Below are 27,477 nucleotides of genomic sequence, written 5' to 3'. Positions count from 1 at the left end.
CTTCTGTTTTATGTTTTGTTTTTTTGGCCTTGAATCATATGGGATCTTAGCTCCCCTAACCAGGGATCGAACCCACATTCCCTGCACTGGAAGGTGAAGTCTTAACCACTGGACTACCAGGGAAGTCCTTGCTCTTTTGTTTTATTCAGGCCCTCACTAGATTGAGATTTACTCTGTTAAATTCTACAGTCTAAAGAGGTTCACATGGGAAATGCTACATGGCCCCAAAGAGAAGCTGAGTTTCTATAAGTTCTAATGTAATAGAAAGCTGGGTTTCTTTTTTGTTTGTTTTGTTTTTTAATTAAAAAAATTTTGGACCATGCCACACAGCAAGTACGATCTTAGTTCCTCAACCAGGGATTGAAACTGAGCCCCTGCTTTGGAAGGACAGAGTCTTAACCACCAGGAAAGTCCTGGAAGCTGAGTTTCAATCATAAACTGATCTGATAGTTACTTTCAGGCCTCAACAGGGCCACAGGGTGCCCAGATAATTGGTTCAACACAACCCATATTCTGGGTGTGTCTGTGAACCTGTTTCTGGATGAGATCAGCATTTGAATCAGTAAACTGAGTGAACCGGGTTGTCCTCCTTAATGTGGGAAGGGATCCTTATTCAATCTGTTGAGGGCCTGAATTTGCTCTCTTGGGGGTGACAAGACATCAGAGTGCCTTAAACTGAGAGAGAAGAGCTTCAGTCTCAGCAAGGATTCTGAGCCCCACACACAGAATGGAAACAGAAGCACCAAACAAAAGCAGACCACAGGAATTAGGACGAGAAGATTCTTAGCCAGGACCAGAGGGCATCACTGACTAGGGTTCCCTGGTGTTTGACCTGGGACTTTTGACCCAGTTCAGGATGGAATTTCTCTCCGGCCAGTTGACAAGGAGGCTCAGAGTTAGACCGAAGTTAGCATAAGGATATAAAAAGCCATATTTCTCATGCACATGGGTGCTACTCTGACTTTCAACAGTTTTGTGCATCAGTATCAACCAACCTATTTAAACCATTTGGAAAAGTAATAGTTTTGTTCAGTATTGGACAGATAAGTTTAACAAATTAACTGAAAAATAGATTCTCATTCCCCGGTGATTTACATTTTGACATCTTGTGGGGAAAATCACTTGCTGGATTGGCTTGAGGTGTGTTTCCAAAGGGTGGGACTCCTGCCCATCTTCAGGACTCAAGAGCACTCTCGTACTTCTGCCATCTTACCTGTGCTGGCATCTTCCACTGCCAGGTCCTTCCCTGTTCCTAACAGTAGGAATTCCATCCATTCAAAGACATACTCTGATCCCACATTTATCAGTAGACTCAAAAAATGTGGATTCCTCTCTTTGTTTGCAACCACTAGTAATCTTAAGTCAGTGCAGTGAAGTGTCTATATTATTGTTTACTGCTTGTGGTCACTATTTTCTGTTAATGGGTCCCCCCTATTTATCAAATACAGTGTGTAATGCTAGGAACACAAAAATGATTACGACCCATGCCCCACTGATGAGTGCAGCTAAGACGTAACAAGATGTAAACACGAGTTAGCATCAGCTCAGTTCAGTTCAGTCGCTCAGTCGTGTCCAACTATTTGCGACCCCATGAATCGCAGCACGCCAGGCCTCCCTGTTCATCACCATCTCCCGGAGTTCACTCAGACTCACGTCCATTGAGTCAGTGATGCCATCCAGCCATCTCATCCTCTGTCGTCCCCTTCTCCTCTTGCCCCCAATCCCTCCCAGCATCAGAGTTTTTTCCAATGAGTCAACTCTTCTCATGAGGTGGCCAAAGTACTGGAGTTTCAGCTTTAGCATCATTCCTTCTAAAGAAATCCCAGGGTTGATCTCCTTCAGAATACCATGGGGCAAATGGGATAAAAAAAATATCGCAAGGCACACATGATGGAGATTCTACCACACATGAGAATCATGAAAGGCTTTCCAAAGCAAGTGGTATTTGAGGTGGGTCTTAGGAAAACAAACTAGATTCAGCAGCCGAGAGGAGAAAGGGCCTTTTCAGTTTGAGAGAATATCATGAATACTAGAACCTGGGGAAATTCAGTGTAACAGAAGCAAAGTGGCCTGGAGAAGAAGTCAAGGAAGACTTCTCTGGTGATCCAGTGGTTAAGAATCTGCCTGACATGCAGGAGACACAGGTTCGATCCCTGGTCTGGGAAGATTCCACATGCTCTGGGGCAACCAAGCCCACATACCGCAACTAGAGAAAGCCTGTGCACAGCAATGAAGACCCAGCACAGCCAAAAGTAAAAAAAAAATTTTTTAAGGGGGAAAAAGAAAAAGAAGGAACTGAAGTGGAAGGGATTGTAGAGTGAATTACACGGAATTACATCACAGAGCTTATAGAATGACTGCAGTGTGATGACTGAGCTCCTATACGTGCCAGGTGCTAAAATGTCCTGAGGGCAGATGATATATGCATCTTAAAAGGGAGAGAAGAAGGCTCAGAGGTCCCATAAGAAGTCCTACTCAGGGCCAGTATTCAGTATTCTTTCCACAGGTCTGCTGGCTCCTATTACCAGCACAGCCTGCTTTAAGGAATTCTAGAAACTAGTCTAGTGGTTTTCAAATGTGTTCTCAAGAACCCTCGGATATTATGGAATCCAGAAACAATAAAGAATACCTCCAAAACACAATCATCACTCTTCTCAGATTTACATATTTGGATGACCTCTAAGAATTTCTTTAAAAAAAAAAAGAGTTTTGCGGCTAAAACAAATAATTTAAAAAGGAAAGTCATTGATTTAGTCAAATCCTTCCTTTTAAAAATGAGTTTTCCTCTATTGTGCAAGATTATACATTTGTTATAGAAACTTTGGAAAATATTGGAAATGGAAAGAAAAATCACCTATGTTCCTACCACCAGTGGGGAACTACAATTAATACTTTATTTATAGTCAATACTTTTGCCACAAATATATTTGACATAGTTATGATCTAAATAGCATTATACATAAGTGTTTAACAACTTTTTAATTATATAATGTGCCTAATAATTACACAAATATTATAAATCTTTTCATGCCAAAATGAAAATCCACTGAATAAGCAGTGAACAGTTTATTTTGTAAAATGCTCTTGAATGTCATGAGTTTATTCAACATAAATGTTGAATCATTTTTTTCTTGGCAAGATTTGAGTTCACATTATTTTTAAAGTCATCAGGTTAAACGATATTCAAAAGACAAATTTCAGCCCAAGTCACATACTTTTGACATATTTAACTATGAATACCAAAGTTTCGATCTTAAAAGCAGAATAAAATGTTCAGTAAGGATTCTACTGTTTGCCTAAAAATATTCTAGAAACTGCAATATTTTAAGTGCGTGGAGAAAAAAATACATTTGACGGTTATATACTTTAATGGAATATCCTTTAGTCTCAGACTACAAAGGATAACTTCTCAGTTTTAGAATCAAACAAATGAGAAGGTGAATTTTTTAAAAGACACAGTTCCCAGTGGTTTGGACCAGTACTCAAGATTCTGAAGAAGTATCAAATGTTAAATACATCCTTTGACTGGTAACGTCTTTGCTGGCACTAGTGGTAAAGAACCCATCTGACAATGCAGAGGACGTGAGACTGGGGTTCGATCCGTGGGTCAGGAAGGTCCCCTGGAGGAGGACGTATCAACCCACTCCAGGCACAACTGAAGCGACTTAGCACACATAGCTAACTCCAGGAGGACTTTGAAACCAATTGGAGAGTGATTAGGAGATGAAGAAAGATGTCAGAAATTCCATTTTCCTTACCTCCTCAGAAAAGAGTGAGTGAAGGGAGTGAAGTCACTCAGTCGTGTCCGACTCTTTGCGACGCCATGGACTGTAGCCTATCAGGCTCCTGCATCCATGGGATTTTCCAGGCAAGAGTGCTGGAGTGGAGTGCCATTGCCTTCTCCAGGGGATCTTCCCAACCCAGGAATCGAACCTGGGTCTCCCTCATTGCAGGCAGACGCTTTACCGTCTGAGCCACCAGGGAAGCCTCACCTCCTCAGAAAAGAACATGGATGCAAACCGTAGCCTTTGGAATGTTAATCATCATATTCACCCACATCATTTCACACTCTTCTCCCTTTTTAAATGGAACTGTAGGGAATAAATAGTAACTTTTAAAATAATAGAAACTAATAAATATTATTTCTTCTCCTGTGGTCCAGTGGTTAGGGCACTGTGTTTTCACTGCAGGGGGCGTGGGTTCTATCTCTGGTTGGGGAACTAAGATCTTGCTTGTTGTGCAATTTGGCCAAAAAAATTTTTTAAGAGAAATGACACTACAGTTGATTTACAATATTGTGTTTGTTTCAGGCATTCCCCAAAGTGTTCCCACTCTTCTCCCTTTGATACCCCACCTCCTGGTATTCACACTGTTAGTATATCTCTCATATTGAGTGTAGGTAATTCACTTCTGACCAGTTCAATATGCGGTGTCACCTGGGATTAGAATTCACTAGATTGCCAAGGACCATGTGGGCTTGAAAGGGGATTCTTCCACAGTCCAGTCTTCAAAAGAAACCTCAGCCTTGGTCATCACCTGGATTGTAGCCTGATGAAACCCTAGAGTGGATGGCCCATGTGAGCCACGCCTGGACTCCCAACCCACAGAAACTGTGGGATAATCAACATGTCAACCATAGCCCAAGCTTGCGGTTCAGTGTGGTACAGAAATAGATGACTCATACACCTATTTACACAGTGATTCACTCTGAGTGACTCAGGAAGTAACTGGGAAATTAAGTGGTCACCCGGCCTCCTCATTCCAACTCTCCATTTCCATGAGCTTTCTCCATGTCTGAAAATACTGCTTTAAGAAGCAGAAAAACGGTGCTTTGTGATTACCTAGAGGGGTGAGATGGTGGGGGTAGTGGGGAAAGGCTTAAGAGGGAGGGGAGATATGTATACATATAGCTGATTCAGGTTGTTGTACAGCAGAAACTAATACAACATTGTAAAGCAACTATATTCCAAAAAAATTTTTAAAGGAAGCAGAAAAAGATGGCAAGACATATCATTGTTGTCTCAAGGGGTAGCAGTGTTTACATTTGGTGCAAATCAACAGAGAACAGAAAGAAGTTCACAGATAGAGGTTAGGTTTCTGGATTTCACTCAACCAACAGTCCAAGAATGGGCAGCCAGGGCTCCTAGGGTGGTTTGGGTGATACTTCTGAGGCCTAGGCTCCACTTCTGTCTTCCTGTTTCAGTTGGAAGAGGGAGGCTCTTGTTCTTTTGCTTTTTACCTCCCCTGGGGCCACAGCTGTGTCACTTCTACATCCCAAGCGGGAGGCCCCCTTTGATGCCCCCAGCGGACTACCACTCACATCATCTCAGAGCTGTGTCACCTGTCTTTTAAAGAGTCTGGAGAAGCAAGGGTTTTTAGTTGAGCACTTTGCTGCCCTGAAGAAATGAAGGCAGGAAGAATGGTTAACAGATGGACATCTAGCAACATCTGCCACTCAAAGCTTCATTCCCAAAGACAGAACCATGGAAAGATGGGATAAAAGGAAGAAGGAAATAAAAAGAGTGGAAATTAATGATGTGAAAAGCTGGCTATAATGAAGATCATCAAAGCCAAAGTGAAAGGTAAATTTTGGGGGATCATATTATTTATTTTATATTTTTATTGGAGCTTAATTGCTTTATAATGTGTTATTTTCTGCTGTACAACAACATGAATCAGCTATATGCATACATATATCCCCTCCTTCTTGACCCTCCCCCGCCTCCTCCCACCCCACGGCTCTAGGTCACCACAGAGCACTGAGCCGAGCTCCCTGTGCTGTACAGCAGCTTCCTGCTAGCTGTCTTAAATACGGGAGTGTATGTCAATGCTATTCTCTCAGTTCGTCCCATCCTCCCCTTCTCACCTCTGTGTCCATATCTGCATTCTCTATGTCTGCATCTCTATTCCTGCCCTGAAAATAGATTCATCAGTACCATTTTTCTAGGTTCCATACATATGTGTGGTTGTTTAGTCTCTAAGTCATGCCTGACTCTATATGACATCATGGACTATAGCCTGCTAGGCTTCTCAGACCATAAGATTTCCCAGGCAAAAATACTGGAGAGGGTCACCATTCCTTCTCCAGGGGATCTTCCCAACAGAGGGATTAAACCTGTTACTCTTGAATTGGCAAGTGGATTCTTTACTACTGAGCCACCAGGGAATCCTCATATATGTGTTAATATGTGATATTTGTTTTTCTCTTTTTAACTTCACTCTGTAAGACTTTAGTTTCAATTACATTACTACAAATGACCCAATGTCTTTCCTTTTCATGGTGGAATAATATTCCAAAAGGTGAATTTTTGAAATGACTAATAAAGCCATTTTTAGCAGGTCTGACACAATATAATAGTAAAAACACTGTTTCAAAATTAAGTATATAACATAATCCATTTGTTATCTTGGGTAGAGACACCACCCTCTTTTTTTTTAATGCTCTTAGATATCTTTTTTTATTAGTAGTTATACATGGTTTTCATAAGGAAAAGAAAATACTGTTTGAAAGTTGCACATAAAATATATATTTTTTAAAAATCATGTTTACTATTAGTTTCCAAATCAAAGATCATCTAAATGTCAACATTTAAAACAGGTGACATTTTCTAACTGTTGGAGATACAGTGATGTCACAGAATCAGGAGATGGATAAGACTCTAGTATCTACCCTATAGATGCTGTCTTTCAATTGAACATTCAGATTTTCCTCTGAGAAAACAGTTGAAGAAGGAGTAGTGTTTGTTTCAAATGCCTAGTGGGTAGAACTATTATGTATTACAGAAAAGGAGAGCCTGAAGTTCTATTTGTTTTAAAGTTTTACTTTTTTTCTAAAGAAACTTTTTTCCCTGAGAACTTTTGTGCTGAAGGAGTTTTGAGGAGAATTCAAAAATCAAAATGCAGCACATCATTGTTATTTTTTTCTTTAAAAAAAAATACCTATCTGTATCACATTAATTTTTAATTTTTTTATTAAAAATTTTTTTTAAAAAACTCTACCCAATACTATATAATGACCTATACAGGAAAAGATTGTTTTATTTATGATGAACTTTTGCCTGATTCCTTTGTGTAGCCCATGATTCATTGTAAAAAGAAACCTAGACTTAACAAATAAAAATGGAATCACACTGCAACAGACAGTTGCTTGCTGGTATAAGCACCAAGTTTGATATATACAGGCCTGGATTTCTGGTGTCATCTACTAGCTGTGTGACCTGGGGATTTTAGAAATGTACAGTGAGAAGAAGTTCATCAGGTTCAGGACTTCCTAGTGTTCCAGTGGTTAAGAATCTGTCTGCCAATACGGGGAACACAGTTTTGAGCCCTGACCCAGTACAATCCCACATGCCACAGACAACTAACCCTGTGCACCCTAGAGCCCACGCTCTGCAACAAGAGAAGGGTATCACAGCAAGAAGCCCGAAAACCACAACCAGAGAAAGCCCTCACAAAGCAATGACGACCCAGTGCAGCCAAAAATAAATTTTTTAAAAATGAAATTAATTAGGTTCAGTTGAAATCACCTGAGAAAATACATGTGAGGTTACTTAGCCCAGTGCCTAGACATTAAAGACAATTCAAAAATGTTAATAAACTTTATTTAGTTATGACTTAGGGAGGTTAGAGTCTTGGAAAAGAGGGAAGAAGATGGCATAATAGGAGGACAGGGGGAAAAGCAAAGCCCAGAAGTAGCTGAGTCTTAGGACCTCATCTCATTGCCAGAGACGGCCTCACACAGAGTGAAGTGGAAGCTGAGGAAGAGGGACACACGCAGTCCTACCACGAGCTCAGAGTCTCCTTTCCTCAGGACATTTGCTGGAATATTCATATAATAAATCTATAAATCTGTGATGATTATGGAAGTGAATGATGATCCCTAGGGTTGTACCGTACACAACCTGCAAAGCTGTGCATGGCCACCCTGAATGACACAAGAGGGCTCTACACTTTATTCAGCCTCTTCGGAAGTGGCTGCCATCTTGCATTTCATGTTACCTGGTGGGCCCCTTTAAATTCTTTCCAGGTCAAGGCATTATATTGATATGCTGCTGCTGCTAAGTCGCTTCAGTCGTGTCCGACTCTGTGTGACCCCATAGACGGCAGCCCACCAGGCTCCTCTCTCCCTGGGATTCTCCAGGCAAGAACACTGGAGTGGGTTGCCATTTCCTTCTCCAATGCATGAAAGTGAAAAGTGAAAGTGAAATTGCTCAGTCGTGTCTGACTCTTAGCACCCCAAGGACTGTAGCCTACCAGGCTCCTCCATCCGTGGGATTCTCCAGGCAAGAGTAATGGCGTGGATTGCCATTGCCTTCTCCAATATTTATGAGATAGAAGTTTGAAACTCAGACCACATAGGACAGCAAAGAATTGGAGCTGAAGGTAGGACAGATTAATGTCTTCTAGGTTCCCTTCCACCTCCTGTCTATTACATCTTCCTGCGTTAGCACAAAAAAAATCCCTGTATATCAGGAGACTGGCTTTCCTAGTGGCTCAGTGGTAAAGAATCTGCCTGCTAAGCAGGAGATGCAGGTTTGATCCTGGGTCAGGAAAATTTCCTGGAGAAGGAAATGGAAACACACTCTAGTATTCCTGACTGGGAAATCCCAGGACAGAGGAGCCTCAGTTCAGTTCAGTTCAGTTGCTCAGTTGTGTCTGACTCTTTGCGACCCCATGGACTGCAGCACGCCAGGCCTCCTTGTCCATCACCAACTCCCAGAGTTTACTCAAACTTATGCCCATTGAGTCAGTGATGCCATCCAACCATCTTATCCTCTATCACCCCCTTCTCTTCCCACCTTTAATCTTTCCCAGTATCAGGGTCTTTTCAAATAAGTCAGCTCTTCACATCAGATAGCCAAAGTATTGGAGTTTCAGCTTCAACATCAGTATTTCCAATAAATATTCAGGACTGATTTCCTTTAGGATGAACTGGTTGAATCGCCTTGAGTCCAAGGGACTCTCAAGAGTCTTCTCCAACACCACAATTCATAAGCATCAATTCTTCAGTGCTCAGCTTTCGTTATAGTTCAACTTTCACATCCATACATGACTACTGGAAAAACCATAGCCTTGACTAGACAGACCTTTGTTGGCAAAGTAATAGCTTTGCTTTTTAATATGCTGCCTAGGTTGGTCATAACTTTTCTTCCAAGGAGTAAGCGTCTTTTAATTTCATGGCTGCAGTCACTATCTGCAGTGATTTTGGAGCCCCCAGAAATAAAGTCTGCCACTGTTTCCACTGTTTCTCCATCTATTTGCCATGAAGTGATGGGACCAGATGCCATGATCTTAGTTTTTCTGGATGTTGAGTTTTAAGCCAACTTTTTCACTCTCCTCTTTCACTTTCATCAGAGGCTCTTTAGTTCTTCTTCGCTTTCTGCCATAAGGGTGGTGTCATCTGCATATCTGAGGTTATTGATATTTCTCCCAGCAATCTTGATTCCAGCTTGTGCTTCTTTCAGCCCAGCATTTCTCATGATGTACTCTGCATAGAAGTTAAATCAGCATGGTGACAATATACAGCCTTGACGCACTCCTTTTCCTTTTCCTAGGAAAAGGAATACAGAGGAGCTCCGTAGGTAACAATCCATGGGACTGCAAAAGAGTTGGACAGGACTTAGTGACTAAACAACAACTTATCAGGAGATACTGCAGCAGATGAAACTATTTCCAAATTAGTAAACCCTTGTAAATCCTTGTAAATATCAACCAGGAGTCAATGAACTCCTTCTTTGTACATAAGGGGGTTAATTTACACCTGAAACTCATTATCCCCAGAGGCTGGTTTGGATTGCAAATATAACCATGCTTAAGCAAGGTTGATTTCAGCCTTGTTGGGGAAGCAGGCAGGTTGGGGATGAAGAGTTAACAGCTATAACCCAGATCAGATGAAGAAAGCAACACCTCACTGTTCGGCCAAGTGCTTCCTCCTTCTTCCTTGGGATCTGCCTGCCTTCCAGCCTTCCTCCAAGGCTTCTCCTTGCCCTTCCTAATGGCTGTCTCACTCTGAGGCAGGAAATGAAATCTGGTCGGTGGCTGACTTATGTATGACTCTGAGGGGAGAGCAAGCCTCCAGGCAAATGATACAGACTGTGACCTGAGGGAAAAGTTCACTTAGTTGAGAGCCTCTTAGCTCCTGGGTGGCCTGGTTGCGGTGCTGGGATCAGCTGAGACTAGTAATGGGTGTTCGAGAATTCCTGCAGGAGGTAACTTGCTGGGGCTCTAAAAGCGGCGGATCCCTAGCCACAGGGCACCTGAGACTAGGAAACACACGACTTCAGGCTGGATAGCCATCTGAGAATCAGGAGAAATATCTCAAAGTTCCAGCAGGGGGCGCTCTCCCAGGACCACTTCATAGCCAATCAAGATGCAGCTCTGCTCTAATCTGGAAAATTATACGGAGGGACTTGGGCAGGGAGGGCCGACCTGGGGATCTGATGATTGGAAGTGGGCCAGGAAGCAAGGGCTTAATTCCAGAAATAAGGCAAAGCTGAAGTTCTGAAAAGCAGCAGGAAACAAGAGGACTGGATACTTCGCTCCTTAGACTTTGGGCTACTTAGTTACCGGCTCACCGAGTCCCTGAGACTGAAACGGGGCAGGTCGTTCCAGTTGCTGGGTGGGCAGCAGGTCAGGAGCAGGAGCTTGCGGGGAACTTTGCCCAAGGTGCCCTCTCTGGTCCCGAGTCCATTTCCTGTTCTGCATCTACCTCCACGGCTGGAAGGTCTTGACCACCTCCTCACTCCTCTGTTGGACGCATGGTTTTGGACTCTTACTTCAGGAATATCTTCCCACAGATGTCGAGAGATACAGGCCATGGCCCTTCGCCTGACAGTTAAGATAAATCTTGAGTGTTCCCTGATGTGTGGGTCAAGAGCAGCTGGGCGTTTTCTGGAACCGCTGGCCTTCCCTGTTTCTAACAGGCTTACCAGCATTGTCCTAGGATCATTTCCCTCTTGTTCCCAATCTTCATATCCAATGAACGTTTGAGAACAATTATCTCACCTTCTTTGTTTTTTCCCTTGGTCTCCCGCCACAACCACCACCTCAGAACCCAACTCAGAAATCCCTCTCCTTTTCCTGCGTTTTTCAGATTCATTTTGTGTCTCTGGAGCCTCTGTGCTGTTTCCATGTCCACTTTGAAATCTTGGGTTTTTAACTTCTCTTACCGCCTATAAAATTTACCACATTTGTTCTTTCAGTCGTTTATTCCCTAATAAGTTAGTGAGAGCTCGTTTCACAGCACCGGAGGGCATGATGTAATTACTTCTAACACAGACTCTGAGATCAGAATATACACAGCTAATTAAATTTTCCCTCTTAAGTCCCAGGTAAGAATTTCCTCTAGCTAATGCTTTTTTTTTTTTTTAATGGACTTAAGAACACCTGAAATTGTTTAAAATCCTGTACCTTATGAAATAAAGTTCTAATGAGCCTGTCTTTTTTTTTTTTTAAAGATCTTTCGTTTGAGTGTGGATAAAGCAGTTATCACAAAATCATCTGAGAAATAAAAGAAATCTTGATTTAACATGAAAACCTTTCCATTCTGTAAGTGAACTCGTTTGACCTAGATCTATCCTTTAAAGGGCAAGTGGCTGTAAGAAATTCTAAGGTTGTTCTTAGAATTCTAAGACAGTTGGTAAATATTGATATAAAAAGTTGGGTTCATTAGCGACACCGATTTTATTTTCCTGAAAATTGGCCAGACAGAAAGTTCTCACTTTTATGCACCTTCATTGTTACTCTCCATAGCAACTGAAAACTTTTCTGGGCTGAAATAATCCTCTCTAGCTCCCAGCGCACAGTCAAGGAATTTTAAAAACAGAGGACTTTGTAACCACGAAATACCCTCCAAGATTTAAAAGGCCACAGAGCTCCAGATAAATAATCATTTATCTTTCTCCTGAAGGTAAGCACTGGGTTTAGAAATGTTTGTATCATCCTCTGTCATTTTTTAAATGCTAACATAAGAATCTTAAACTTGCTCTCTCTTTTTAAACCATAAAAGTAATCCTAGTATTTTTGTTACTACCCCACAGCCATTTTAGCTCATCTCTGAGCCAAGATCTGCCATGAGATGCTGTTAACATTTTGCATTCCTTAAGCAATCGGTTGAAGAGATTAATATTTTTTTTCCAGAAAGCTGATTGGCTCTAAAGTTGTCCTTTTCACTTCTGTAGTAAGCCCCAAATATGTGGATTTATCATGCTTCATGAGGACTTGAAACTCTCTTGTTTTTCTAAGATAGTTCTTACTTTTAATCAGCTGAAAACTAACCAGTATGTTCTGAACATTACTGTTTTCGTCCTTCCTTTTTGAAAATCTTCTAAATCAGTGTGATATCTGTAATGTATTCAAATATATTTTCTGTTTACTTTTATTGACTTACTTTACTAAAGAGGCCCATAAATCAATGGGTTAAAATGAGGATGTTTCCTGTTGGAGGTGTGGAGAGATAAATAAGGTGTTTGGGATTAACATATATACACTACTGTACATACAATAGGTAAACAAGAATTCCTACTATATAGCATAGGAAACTATAGTCAATATCTTATAATAACCTAAAATAGATAAGAATCTGAAAAAATATGTATGTATAACTGACTCACTTTCCTGTACACTTGCAACTAATACAGCATTGTAAATCACCTATACCTCAATTTAAAAATGGAGAGTGTTTCCTGCTCTTTTTTAAAAATTGAAGTATAGTTGCTATACAATGTGTTAGTTTCTGCTTTACAACAAAGTGGATCAGCTATAAGTATAGATATATTCCCTTCCCTCTTGAGCCTCCTTCCCTCAGCCTGCTTCCCCATCCACCCATCTAAGTCATCACAGAGCACTGAGTTGAGCTCTGTGTGCTATATAGCAGCTTCCCACTAGTTATCTTTTTATACATCTGGGTTTTATGACTTGTAGCACCTTTAGAACAGACAGTGAAGTGTATTCTTCCTATCTTTTGACTCTATGTCTCGTTCCCAGAGAAGCAATATAACTCACTTCTTGGCTGTTGAACAGGTTGAAAGTCTAAACCCACCATCGTTTCCTGCCAGTGGGGGTTAGGAACAACCTACAGATCTCCTGTTGTTTAGAAACGGCTTGTCATTGCCAATCTGCTTAGCCACCCAGTTAATGAATCTTTTCAAACCTCTTGCAGGCACAATAATTAAAGCCTTCATTTCCCCCCTTTCCACTGACATTCCTCCAGCTACAAGTTGACACCGTGAACACCAACCCATCCTCCTCCATCAAAGCAGACTCGGGGTAGAGGAAGAGTGGAAATGTGCTTCTGGACAAAGCCTTCTGTATCCTGGGTGCCCTTGTTCCTTCTCCTCAGCCTTGATGCCTCTACTGAGACAGAAAAACCCTCTACTCAGGACAGCAGCAGTCCTTGGAGTCCAGGGCAGCTGACAGAAGTTCTACGGGTTCTCTCTGCTGATGACCCCCGTCCCCTGAACCACTCGAGAAGCCTCATCAGAACATTGCTGGAGAAAACTGGGTGCCCACGGAGGACAGACGGAAGGCAAGGAGACTGCAATCTGGTTAGTGTGATAGAATGGGATCAGGGACTGAGCGTGTTCACAAGAGCCATGCATTTCCCAGTCACTTATTTTAGGAAAGCAAAATGAGACGAAAACCTTCCAATATCTGAGTGACCAATGCATTGCGGTATAATAACTCCCATATGCCAGATCATACAGTATTCTGCATATGGCATTTAAAGACATGGAGAACTTGTTTATATTAAAATGATTATAAGCCTTGCTACAACCTTTCTGCAGGCTTAGAAGTATAGTTCCCTCTTCTTTCTGACTTACTAATCCTTTTTATTGCAGTGACCTTGAATGTGATTGGTTATATAGATGCTGCTTGTTTTCTGAGGTAAATCCATCCACTATTTGTCTAACATTGAATTTTTAAGTACTTTCTCCTCAATATCAGTAGGTGTGTTTTAAGATTTTGTATCATGGGGATTTAATGAGTTGGATGATTGTCTTCTTAAAAATGGGGAATCTGAGCTGGGGAAGGGAAGTACTATCAGTGGGGCTGAAATGAGATCCAGGGTCACAGAGGCCCATTTTCCAGCCATTTCCTAATCTATTAAGTGACTCTCAATCCCTGGCTATCCATCAACATCACTTGGCCAGGCTTCACAAAATACCCAGGTTGCAACTTTCTTCTCCAAACATCAAGATTTCACTTGCCCAGGAATTTTTTTTTTAAATCTCTGCAAGGCACATTAATGTAAAATCAGAATTAATGTAAAAATCAACACTTAATGTAAAATCAGAATGCCTCCATTGGGAGAAAGGGAGTTTGACAAGAACATCCCTAGCAGTAAGAGCCTATGTTTTAAAAATGACCGCAGGGATTTCTCTGGTGGTCCAGTAGCTAAGAATCCGAGTTCCCAAGGCAGGGGGCCTGGGTTTGATCCCTGGTCAGGGAACTAGATCCCACATGCCTCAACTCTTTGCTGCAACTAAAGATCCTGCATGCCACAACTATAGACCCAGCACAGTCAAATAAATAAAACATTTTTTTTAAAAAAAGGCTGCAAACAACAACAAAAAACAGACCAAAGCATTCACAGCATCCTTTTCCTGACTGATTAGATTTTTTCAAAATGACCTCACAAATAAGTAAGTAAATAAATGAAGACATGACTAAACAAGAGAAGCGAAATCATTTCCCCCAGAATAAGTTTTGGCAGATTTTCTCAATCACGCTTAGTTCTGAGGGAAACATTTCCTGGCCAAGTGTTTTGTTTTTTGTTTTTCATGACAGAAGGGTCTGGCTAACAGAATTTTTCTCTGCTCTGTGCAAACAATAAATAATTCAATAATTAGTAAAACTCCCAAGGGTTCCCAGAGAAAACATGTGTTGTGAGAGGCAGCTCATCTGTGATGACATTAATTTATATATATAGCAACAGAAGACTTCCCACCGGAAATAACTAGGAGTCATATCTTATTAATGTCCTCTGAGAATTTGCTTCAGAGAAATGTTCTCCTCTAACAACATGAAGTGCCTTATTAAGACTGATCGAGTATTAGTTTAGCAGGGTAAGGGGAGGATGTAAACAGGCAAGATTGTTCTCCATTTTTGGAGGGGGGTGGAATAGGTTCTTTTGTACATTTTTGTACATTTTTGTTTTGTTTTGTTTTCTGTGATATTAACAAGTGTTTGGCCAATTTAGCTTCTGTTTGAATTAATTCTTATTCCTAGGAAGTGAAACACTGTAGCACCTTTACTCTCCTTCTGCTGCTATTTCTTTTTCTAAGAGACTAAAGTTGGGGGAAGAAAAAAGGCAAATCTCAGCTTCACCTCCTCAGAAGGATCTAGTTCACCCAAACACCCATGATCTAAGCAAGGAGTCCATGAAATCTGTGTTCATTCACACACAAAAAAAAAACAAACTCCTGATTTCGCAAATATCTACATTCTGTGCAAATCACAAATCTTCACCTTGTTATTGAATTTTTTTTTTTTTGTCTTTTTAGAGAGTTTATCCATTGAGAGGGTGCCTATCAGAGGTTCTCGGATTATAGAGAGGGCAAGGGGATGAGATCATGTCCTTAAATGTCTAAAAAAAGAGATCAGAGTGTATCTTGAATGTGTGGGGAGGAAATAAGTTCCCAATTTTATTTCAGATCTAGGTAAAAACTGAATTTTTTAAAAAACTGAAGTTTTTGAGAGTGCTGTGTTTTAAAATAAATCCATTCAAGCTGCTGTCTTTGAAAAATAGACACTCTTGCCTGATTGTGGCTCTTTTTTTTCTTTTAATGAGAAGAGTGAGAAGAGGGTCTTAATACATTTAATGAGGGATTAAGTAACTCCAAAAGAATGGATTGCACTTAAGTAATATTGAGAACTGCGACCCTGCTTGGGTTTCAGGCATGGTAAAGAGAAAAGAATCTGGTTTAAAGCCACCATTAGGAGCGTACCCCTTGTTCCGGTACCTTCTAGCTGTTAAGTCGCCGAGGTGCTGATTCCCTCCCCTGGGGGCTGCTGGTGAGATCACACGTCCATCTGTGAATGTATTTAGGCACTCAGACTCTCTTCTCCCACACGTATTCACAGAAATGTCCAGTACCAACCCCATTTCGGGCTACTGGAGCAGCGTTTGTGAAGGACCAACAGACTAGAAAAATCAAACTTTTCCTCAGCATACCCTTCCTGCCTGCCCCTCAGCCTCACCGCAGCTGTCCCAGAGGTTTGGGGTTTTTAAGCAAGATGTCCAGGTGATTCTCAGACACATTCAAAGAGAATTGATGCTTTAAGCTCCTGCATTTAATTCCCTCCCTGTCCCTGATTTCTCAGAACTACCATGGGGTAAAGTGTGGAAAACATCACACTTCATCTTGTTTATGGAGCAAGTTTATGTGAATTCTTCTCAGTTAAGACTTTTCTTTCTGTCACTCAGAAATGCCACTAAATCTAGTACAGACCCACAAAAAACTAGTGCCCACCATCAGCTGACATCATTCCAGATCTTTCTTTGAAAGGTAAAGGAAGAAATATAATTTCCCTCTTATGTTTTACAGTCAACTGTTAGCAACCCCCCCTCCCTTCTAAGCAGACCTTATAAAAATCTAAGAACTTAAAGAAGGCAGTAGATTTACCCATAACTCCAAATCAAATTCTCAGTGTCTCTTGGTTTGAAATCCTGCAGGTTCTGACAATTGCTTCATTAGCGTAAAAAAAATATTTCATACAGCTCTTTGTCATTGAGGCTGGAGCCTGAAATACACAGGCAATACACAAAAAGCTGAATTAAGCAGCTGGGAGAAGGCAATTTGATTTGGCTCCAGGGTGTCACAGAAAATTTCTACCAAATATCTGAGTAGTCCATTTAACTGAGTAGAAAATGCTTCTCACATTTTGAGTAGTCTTTTTACCAAAGTTTATTTCCTTATAAAGTTGAAAAACTAATTCCTAGAATCTGTGGGGGGTTCTCCCCCTTAAACCTTATGCCTCCACCTGACAAGATTAGAAGGAAATCACTGGGTTATTGCTGAGTGAGTCCATTCTTTTTTTTAACAAAAAATCAGTTCACTGGAGTCAGAGCCTGGGACAGATCCAGTGCCCATGGGGTGCCACTATTTGCAGACTTTTACTAAATATCTTCTCTCAAACCACAACCAAAGCACTTCTGAAAACTGTAACAAAGAAAACAAATCTAGTGGTGATGAGCTGGAAATTCCAGTCCCCCACCAACCTCTAGAGGCCTTCTGTCACATCCGTGCCCAGAAGAGAATCCGCATTTTCTTATGTTAGCTCTTCTAATTCTCCCTGCAGTGTTCGTTCCTCAAGCCACAGCCTTCTGTATTAAGGTAATTTGTCTAAGATTCAAATATCAGGGCACAAAGTTTTCAGCCCATGGCCCTTTGATACACCATTAAGTTTCATTTCAGCTGGCCTTAAAAAAACTAAAACTAAAGCAGGGAGTAGGCAAACCTCTGGTCATTCAAGATGACCAAATGCTCTAATCAGACAAATGAAATGCTTCCACAACTTTTAAAAAAGCTTTTCAAAGTGAGAAACTGATTTACCTTGCAAGTTGTAAGCATTTTATAAACTAATTCTGGCATGACCATCTGCATAAATACAGATCTTACCCTCTTTTTAAAATATTTTATTTATTCGTTTACTTTTGGCTATGCTGGGTTTTTGTTGCTACACACAGGCTTTCTCTAGTTGCAGCGAGGTGGGGGATACTCTCTAGTGGTGCAAGAGCTTCTTACTGCAGTGACTTCTCTTGTTTTGGAACACAGGCTTTAGATGCACGGGCTTCAATAGCTGAGGCACATGGACTCAGTAGTTACGCATGTGGGCTCAGCTACCCCATGGCATGTGGGATCTTAGTTCCCTGACCAGGGATCAAACTGGTGTCCCCTGCCATTGCAAGGTGGATTCTTAACCACTTGACTACTAGGAAAGCCCAGATCTTACCCTCTTCTCCACTACCTGGTGCCACACCCCTCCTCCCCACCCATAGAAAGGTCCACAGCAAAGGCATGGAGAAGGAACCACGAATGGACCAATGTCTCAGGCAGCTTGGATGGGATGAAGAATGGCCATAGTCACTGCTGTGTGCAACCAGCACACAGCCACACCTGGGCCACATAAATGTGGGCTAGTGGCCTCACGGAGGTTCTATGTGTTCTTGACACTCTTCTTCCCATCTATCCAGTGCTATCAAGCAACCTCCTAATTGACCCAGTTTCCTCCTACCAAACAGGAGGGAGAGAAAATTACTGGGTAAGGGGCTGCACAGTAAATATGTAGGTGATCCACAGCTGATTTCCATGACACACAACAAAGGAATGAGAATATAGAGTCTGTCAATGGCAGAGCAGGAATTAAGACTGGGCAGCCACTATCAACTCTGTGGCTTTAAGTACATTACTCACCCTCTCTTAAACTTGTCTTATACATATACTAAGGACATTCGTCCTCATAGAAGGAAAAATTTATTTCATACTTAATTCTGTGCATACTTAAATCTTTGCATACTGCATATAAATGTACCTATTAACTCATTATACATTAAATAATTGGTCAATTACTATTCTGAATGCTGTCTATTGTGCAGAAATATTTGGTTGATTATGATATAAACTGGGCACATTTTGTTTTTCCATTTAAAATGATGCAATGTTTCCCCTCTTTGAAAAATTGATTATCCGACACCTTTTCCAGAAACCAGGAGACTTAGACACTGAGGAATGACTTGGTTTGGAAGGTACTTAGCTCTGTCTTGGACACATGGCTTCCAGTAAATGGTGGCCATATGACCAATAGTTTTACCAATATTCTAGTTTCAGGAGGTTATTTGGTCCAAAGAAGGATTCGTCTGACTCACCTCCCTGGGTCCTGGTGTCAGCCCCATACAACAGCTACTGACCCATGGACTTTTCTCTAGGGCTGATTAGGGAACAGAAAAGGGCTGGTGTGGTTTTGGTGGTTTGTTTAACCTTGACGTTCAGAGTCAGTCTCATTGAGAAGCCTGCGCCTGTTTGCTGAGTTCTTGGCCCCTTGCAGTTGAGTTGGGGAGAGCTTGGAATCTGCTTGGCTTGTGAAGAATGTGATTAATGCTTTGCTTTACAGATGGATGACATGTTTCTTTCTGACTCAGATGGTATTTTCCAGATGTTACCCAGTGGGACGCACAACAGACATGGAATTAGATCCCCTGAAACTTCCACCTCAGAGAACAGATTCAAAGATGTTAGAGTAGATTATCCCACAGTGGGACAGTTCCCCTGGGGCTCGAGATAGGTATTACTTAATGCCTTCACCCTGAGGCTGGTGCCATGTCATGGACTGCTTCTTGGATCCTGGGAGTGTTCCCAGAAGCTCCTTGAGTGTCTTTGAAGAAAGACAGTTCTTGTCTTGCTTGGAAAGCTTCTCTTCTACAACCTATGTGTCTTTCTTTTTCTCACTGTCTCAACACATTTCTCCAAACACCTTCCTCTGTCAAGTAAACTTCTTGATTAGACAAGCCAGGTATCTGTCTGTGGCTTGTGAAACAAAGCATCACAGAAACATTTTTAGTAATTCTCAAACCACCAACCTCTCTGTTAACAGCAGGGTGCAGTGATTGAGTCTCAGAAGGGGACTGACATCAGTTCTCTTAGGTGGGATAAGGGAGAAGCAGATGGTACCCACTAGGTGGCACTAGTGGTAAGGAACCCACCTGCCAATACAGAAGACGAGAGAGACTCGAGTTCGATCCCTGGGTCGGAAAGATTCCCCTGGAGGATGAAACGGCAACCCACTCCAGTATTCTTGTCTGAAAAATCCCACGGACAGAGGAGCCTGGTAGGCTACAGTCCAAAGAGTCACAGAGTCAGACACGAATGAGCCGCTGAGCACACGTATTCCATCTTCATTCTTCTTAAGTGTCATCATGGTGCTGGAGACCGAGGGTAGATCTATGCACAAAGCGGACAAAATCCAGCCTTACTGGGCCAGTTGTCATCAAGAGGAAATAGAAAATAAACAAGCAGACAAATTAATCTTAGAAGCCTAGTTCCATGAAAAAACGAAAAAACAAAACGAAACACGTGAATGCTAGACCTGCCATTAGCTGCCTCAGCCTGTTAGGCCCTTAATATGTGGCTCATCCCAACTGAGATATACTGGTCAGTGTAAACCACACAGCAGATTTCAAAGATTTAGTGTGACAAAAAGAATGCCAAATAGCACACTGATACCTTTTAGAATTTTGATTGTGTGTTGAAATGATCATATCTTGCATATATGTGTATCTTGCAGTAAAATGTATTATTCACATTAATTTCAATTATTTCTTTTATGGTTTAAAAGGTGGCTACTTGGGACTTCCCTGGTGGTCTAGTAGTTAAAAATCCACCCTCCAATACAGGGAACTAAGATCCCACATGCCATGGGGCAACTAAACCTGTGCGCCCCAAGTAGAGAAGCCATGTGCCACAACTGCTGTAGAGCCTGTCTATGGTCCACAGCTGGGGAAACCCCCATGCCCTGCAACGAAGACCCAGCACAGCCCAAACAAAACAAAACGTGCGGTTACCAGGAATTTTAAAGTGTGCCTAGCACGTGTAGCTTGCATTGTATTTCTATTGAATGGCACTGTGCTAGAGAACATAGGGCAGGGATGGGGACTTCCAACTTTGGACAGGGTATCTGGGAAGGCATCCCTGAGGAGGTGGCCCCTGAAGCTGAGACCCAAGAAATCAAGTGGGATAGAGCCTGGTGGAACTGACAGAGAGTCACAGAAGCAGAAGTGAAGTGAGAGCACTGGAGAGAGGATAAGATGAGGTTGGCTAGATAGGGTAGATAGAAGCCAGACTGAGGAGAAAATTATAAGGACTTGAATTTCATTCTAAATGCAATGGGGCATCACTTTAAAAGCCAAAGTCAGCTGGTTTTAATCAAGGCAGCAAATGGACAGCTTGTGTTACCATAGTTGAAGACAGAAAGATTTCATTTAGGAAATAAGGACTTCCTGGGAGAACTTCCTTATATAGAAGTTCAACCCTGACTGTCTTACTTGAATTGGGCAATTGAGGCTGCCCGCTTTTCCTTCCTATTCATAAAATAATAAGCGTGATAGACTCTGTGGTGGTTAATGTTCCAGGACTATTTGTCAAGCTTTCTGTTTATTTTTATTTATTAATTTTTGCACAGTGCTTTGAACCGGATGCCCTGTTACTAATAGCTGGAGGAGATTTCGAGGATCAGCTCAGAGAGGAAGTGATCCAGCGAGTTTCTCTCCTCCTCCTCTATTACATCATTCATCAGGAAGAGATTTGTTCTTCTAAGCTCAACATGAGTAATGAGTATACATTTTACCTGCACAGCCTTCTCAACCTCAGGCAGGATGAAGACTCCTATTTCCTTTCACAGAATGAGACAGAAGATATCCTGGCTTTCACCAGGCAGTACTTTGACACTTCCAGAAACCAGGTAAGAAAGTCAGAATTGCTAACTAGCTCTGCTGCTAAGATACAGTCGCAGAGCATGACTTTTTGTCACTAATATATTTGTAAGATGCTCAAAAACTTCTTAGAGAGGTAAGTAGTTGTGGCTTTTAGTGACAGGATGTTGTAACATAATTTAAAATTCTGAGTCTGAAGTGGGGAATGTAACAATTAATCAGTTGTCAGATGAGTTTTAGCCGAGAGCTGGGTGGGAGGGTGGGCAGACAGGCCAGGTAACAAGGCCGCTCTATTCTGAGTCCCCCTGAGCACTAGAGTGAACGTGATTCATGGCTTTTGATCAGTCTCCAAGGACTGAACTCTAGCAGTGATTGCAGTGTGTCTCTTTGCCTTGCCTTCTGGCTAGAGAAAGAGAAGGTAGTAAGAGTTGGGGAGGGATGAATTTATTATTAGTTACTTCCCGGAGGATGCAGCTTGCAAAAAGCCTTATTCATGACAGCACAGACATTATCTCTTTTGTGGCTTTTGATTGGTGCTGCACATATTCAGCGGTCCCAAGTCTTTTCTTCTCTTACAGCTCCCACTGTTAGGAAACAAGCATCTTGTTGCCTCATTACTATTCCAGTAAAAGCTGACCTTTCAGTTACCTTTATTGCTTTCTGCTTTGTGGTGGAAAGTTTGAGCTGATAGCATTTTCTGAACATGAACTCTTTTAAGCCATATTTTATTAAAGAATTAATTGAGGAGCCACCAGCATATTTTGAAGAGTGTGGCAGAATGTGTTATTTTTTCCTCTTGAATTATTAATTGACATGTGTCTCAGTCCATTTGGGCTGATATAATATAAGTGTCATAAACTGGGTGGCTTACAAACAACAGAAATTTATTCTCACACTTCTGGAGACTGAAAAGTCGAAGATCAAAGTGCTGGGTAGATTTGGTATCTGATGAGAGGCTACTTTTTGGTTCACAGAAAGTCATCTTTTCTTTGTGTCCTCACATGGTGGGAGGAGCAGGGGAGACCTGTGGGGTGTTATATAAGGGCACTAATTCCATTCACGAGGGTTCCACCTCCATGATCTAATCACCTCCCCAAAGCTTCACTTCCTAATACCATCACCGTGGAGGTTAGGATTTCGTTTGAATTTTGGGCGAGACACAAACATTCACTCTGTGGCAACATATACTGATAAATTTAAATTCTTGACCTCAATTCTGATTTCTAGGAGTTCAAAGGTATTTGTACAATCATGCTGCAACTTAATGCCAGAAAACATACCCTCCAATTTGCTGTAAATAGGCTTAATTTCTCTCATATTTGGCAGAACAAATGGAAAGACAGTTTACTAAGAACTTTGTAGATGTCATTTCAGTAACTCAAAATCACATGAATCTCCAAACTTTGGCCATATTCTTTTTCTATTTCCAATTGAGAAAATGTGGTTCTTTCATAGAATTCAATTTTTCTACTTAAATAAGGAGGTGTCCCTACAGAGAATTTCCTCAGTGCAACATCTATATAATAAAAGATCAGTTCAAATTAGCCACTGGGATTTTAGCCTCCTATGTGTTATTATCTTTTGATATATATTAAATGCAAATGAAAAGCCAGCATTTAAAGGCAGATGGAGTGTATATATTTAAAGCAGACTTCTGGTTATGCAATACATACTGCAAATACCTGAGTTTCTGAGTGTGTGTGTGTGTGAGATGAAACATTCCTGTAACAGAATAAACTACTTCAATATTATATGTAGATCTAGTTTATTCTTATATTGAGTCAAGAAGAACTGAGCTACTGATGAGTCATAACTCTGCGCTGCACCTTGGAACTATCTCATGGAGGAAAGCATTGTCTCCAGATCCTGGATCCTGTGGCCCATGCACTTGGACTTGGGTTCCTCTAGGATGTCAGTCAGTCTGGACTTTGCAAAAGGCCTCTTGGCATCTCACTGCAGGCTGCTGCTCTCTGACTAGAGGATATATAAGGGCACAGAAGGTTCTGGCAATCCAGGCCCAAAATGACTAGCAGGTCTTGGTTTGCATAGGACTCAATCTCCTTAAGTCACACCACTAACAGTAGCTCCAGCTGAGCCTTAACCAGCTCATTAAGAGAGACAACCTTACTCTATCATACCCTGATTTAGCCACCTTCCCTAATGGTCCAGAGTCTAAACATCCCTTTAGTCCTTCCTCCTCTTCCCACTCGGTTTCATCTTCCTGACTCAGTGTCTGAATGCACCCACCTCTCTCCATTCTTTATGCTCTTGGTCCTTCCATGGTAAATGTACCTGGTCTTCCACTAACCCTGCTTCTTGTATGGAACATGAATATTTGTGACCACATCCTAAGGACTTCAGGGATGGAAACAACCTTTAGAATCTTCCTTTGTCCTCAGTGGCACTTTGAGATGATTACTCTTACAGCTTCCATGAAAAACCCACCCCACCTCTATGCCATACACACTCTCTGCTATTTTAACTTGTTACTGTCATTCATGAGTCTTCTGGCTACTTCTCCAAATTTGTTTAAAGTTTGACAACTGCCTCTCAGCCTTCCACGCTGCTCCCCACCATCGCTATGAATAGGCTCTTGCCAAACTCACCAATTACAGACTTTTAAAAAAACTGACACGCTATTGAATACAGTTCTCTAAACCAGCAGTCCCTGACTTTTTGGCACCAGGGACTGCTTTTGTGGAAGACAATTTTTCCATGGATGGAGGGAGGAGATGTTTCCAGTTTTTTTTCACTGCTCACCTCTTCACGTGTGGCCCAGTTCCTAACAGACCATGAACGACTACCTGTTTGTGGCCTGGGCTTAGGGGACCCCCGCCCTAAACCATAATGGAAAAGAACATGAAAAAGAGTGTGTGTGTGTGTGTGTGTGTGTGTGTGTGTATGTATAAAACTAAGTCACTTTGCTGTACAGCAATAATTAAACAATTAAACACAATAGTGTAAATCAACTGTATACTTCAGTAAATAATCTTATCAGCACTTTTCCCCCATTGTCCTGCATCACAAAGCAACATTGATATAGTGAACCTCCCCTTAGGTCCTCATTTGATGAACATGCTTCCTCCTTCTCACACTCCTGTACATGGTATTTCTAAGTCATTTGTCCTGCTCTGTGCTCTCACTTTTGAAGTCAAGTCCCATCTCCATGAAGCTCTCTTTCTCTCACTGATTTCTTTCTTTTTTTTTCACCTGTACCACGCAGCATGCAGCCAATGCAGGAGACATAAGAGATATGGGTTTGATCCCTGGGTTGGGAAGATCCTCTGGAGAAGGAAATGGCAACCCAGTCCAGTATTCTTGCCTGGAGAATCCCATGGACAGAGGAGCCTGGCAGGCTATAGTCTGTGAGGTCTGTCTGTATATGAGTGGATGGCTCAAAAGAAAAATCTGGACTGGTATGCAGCAGAATTGAAGGTCATCAGTGTTTGGGAGTGCTTGGCATTGTGAGTGCATCTCAAGTCACAAGAATATAGTGAGGAGAGGGAAAACCAAAGTTGGGCCATGGGGGGCACAATGGCAAAGAGTTGGACACGACTGAGAGACTAACACAATATGGCATGTAGGATTTCAGTTCCCTGACCAGAGATTGAACCTGTGCCCCCTGCATTCAAAAGTGAAGTCTTCACTACTGGACCACTGGGGAAATCCTGTCATTCATTGATTTCTATCATCCCATATTTCATGTTTTTTTTTTTTCCTCCCATTTCCATCATACCCATCTCCTGGTTTTCTCCTCACTTGTCCAGCTATTCCTTTGAAGGATGAACGTGACCTGCCATCCCTTAAGCTGGGCTTCCCTTGTAGCTCAGCTGGTAAAGAATCTGCCTGCAATGCGGGAGACCTGGGTTCAATAACTGGGTTGGGAAGATCCCCTCAAGAAGGGAAAGGCCATCCACTCAAGTATTCTGGTCTGGAGAATTCCATGGACTGTATAGTCCATGGGGTCACAAAGAGTCGGATACAACTGAGTGACTTTCACTCACAACGTCAAGCACTTCCAAACACTGATGACCTTCAGTTCTGCTGCATACCAGTCCAGATTTCTCGTTTGAGCCATCAACTAATATAAACACCTGCCTTTCAAAATTCTCCATTGGCTATTTCCTTGGCCCTTGAAATTCAATATTAAAGTGAAAAGTCATTATTTCTGTTCCTGAACCTGTCCTTGCTTTGATGTTGCTCATGTAGCTCTTGAAATAGTCCCTACTTTGGCTTGTGTGATGCTGCACATTCCTGTTTTTCTTGCCTTCTGACCCCCATTTTCACCTATGCAGGCTCATCTCTCTTTCTCTGTGTAGATTTCTTTTATTCCTATGCTATATGTTTTACCTCCATAATTTTTTTTATAACTTGAAGTTTGCACCTCTTATTTCCCTTCACCTATTTCACTCAATCTCCCACTCCATCTCCTAGGGCAGCCATCAGTTTGCTCTCTATTTCCATAAGTTTGTTTCTGTTTTGTTCGGTTCACTGTTTTTTAGATTCCATACATAAATGAGGTTATATAGTGTTTGTCTTTGGCCTCCTAATTTATTTCACTTAGCTTAATGCCATTTTGTTGCAAATGGCAAGATTTCATTCTTTTTCATGGCTGCATTATGTTCCTTTGTACATGTGTACTTGCATACATGCTCAGTTGTTGTCTGACTCTTTGTGACCCCATGGACTGTAGGCTGCCAGGCTCCTCTGTCCATGGGACTTTTCAAACAAGAATACTGGCGTGGGTTGCCATTTCTTCTTCCAAGGAATCTTCCTGACCCAAGGATTAAACCTGCATATCATGTGTCTGTTACATTGCAGGCAGATTCTTTACCTGCTGAGCCATCGGGTATATACATATATACCACATTTTCTTTATCTATTAATCAATCAATGGATGTTTAGGTTTCTTCCATACCTTGCCTATAGTGCTGTAGCCACTATGGAAAACAGAATGCAGCTCCTCAAAAAATTAAAAATAGAATTACCAAACAATCTAGCAACTCTTGTACTAAGTATTTGTACTGAGTATTATACCCAAGAGAAAAAAACCTACCAATTCAAAAACAGCCCTGTGTTCACTGTGTGTAGATTTTAAGCATTAATGCTCTTTCAGGCATGATCTTAGCCCCCATCATTCCCTGTTCTTCCTCCAGGGTATCACATCTGTAGTTAAAGATGACTCACAAGAGTATATCTCCATCCCAGACACTCCTGTGAACTCCAGACCCACATAAGCTATTCAGCATCTTTTCTTTAAGGATATGGTAAAGACACCTCATACTTAAAATACCCATAAGTCAACCCAGCGAGACCCAGTCTTCATGTGTCACTTCGTGGGTCAGCAGATAAATGCTCAACTAGAAATTTTATTTTCTAAATTTCTTCCACCTTTATATCTAATATATCTCCAGGGCCTACTGCTGTTTCCTCCTGAAGAGATCCATAACCTGATGACTTTTCTCCAATTATCACCATCACTGTTTTTGACCTGGACTACTGTAATAGTCTTCCAACTGTGCTTCTAGGAGTCACTGACTTCCTTTCCAGTCTATTTGTTCTCCACCATGTAGCCAGAGTGAATTCATCAAAACACACTGGACATACAGCCCTATTCCAATCCCTTGCTCAAAATCCTCCTTTGGCTCCCAGTTGATGTTAGGATATAGGACAAACTCCATTACATGCCAGTAAACCTTTGGCCTTCACCATGCTCTCCTCTTCCCAGGTTGCTCAGCAATAACGTATCTGCTTGTGAATGCAGGAGATACAGGAGACAGGAGTTCAGTCGCTGGGTCAGGAAGATCCCCTGGAGAGGGAAACGGCAACCCATCTAGTATTCTTGCGTGGAAAATTCCATGGACAGAGGAGCCTGGTGGGATACAGTCCATGGGGTCACAAAGAGTTGGATACAACCGAGTGATTGAGCATACACACACACACACACGCGCGCGCGCGTGCGCACACACACATCCACTTGATACTGATTCAGCTAGTAGATTCACTTATTATTTATAAAAATTGTGAAATGGGTGATGACCCACATTTTG

The 27,477-nt window shown here is 41.7% G+C and overlaps 1 protein-coding gene across 3 annotated transcripts in view; it reads left to right on the top strand.

The window, feature by feature from the left end:
- The first annotated feature begins 11,620 nt into the window (after positions 1-11,620).
- SLC39A12 (solute carrier family 39 member 12) overlaps positions 11,621-27,477 on the top strand; it is an 80,660-nt gene continuing 64,803 nt past the window's right edge. The window contains exons 1-3 of one of the 3 annotated variants that reach the window (XM_040248085.1): positions 11,621-11,908; positions 13,211-13,544; positions 21,178-21,456. In XM_040248085.1, coding sequence (XP_040104019.1) covers positions 13,284-13,544; positions 21,178-21,456 — 540 coding nt within the window. In that variant the 5' untranslated portion in view covers positions 11,621-11,908; positions 13,211-13,283. The remainder of the gene's footprint in view (positions 11,909-13,210; positions 13,545-21,177; positions 21,457-27,477) is intronic. The other 2 variants (XR_005722404.1, XM_040248086.1) reach the window with 2 other exon arrangements.

The sequence above is a fragment of the Oryx dammah genome, unplaced genomic scaffold, assembly GCF_014754425.2.
Source record: "Oryx dammah isolate SB20612 unplaced genomic scaffold, SCBI_Odam_1.1 HiC_scaffold_10, whole genome shotgun sequence".
In the NCBI taxonomy this organism is placed as follows: Eukaryota; Metazoa; Chordata; class Mammalia; order Artiodactyla; family Bovidae; genus Oryx; species Oryx dammah.
This window is presented reverse-complemented; position numbering and strand designations above follow the sequence as displayed.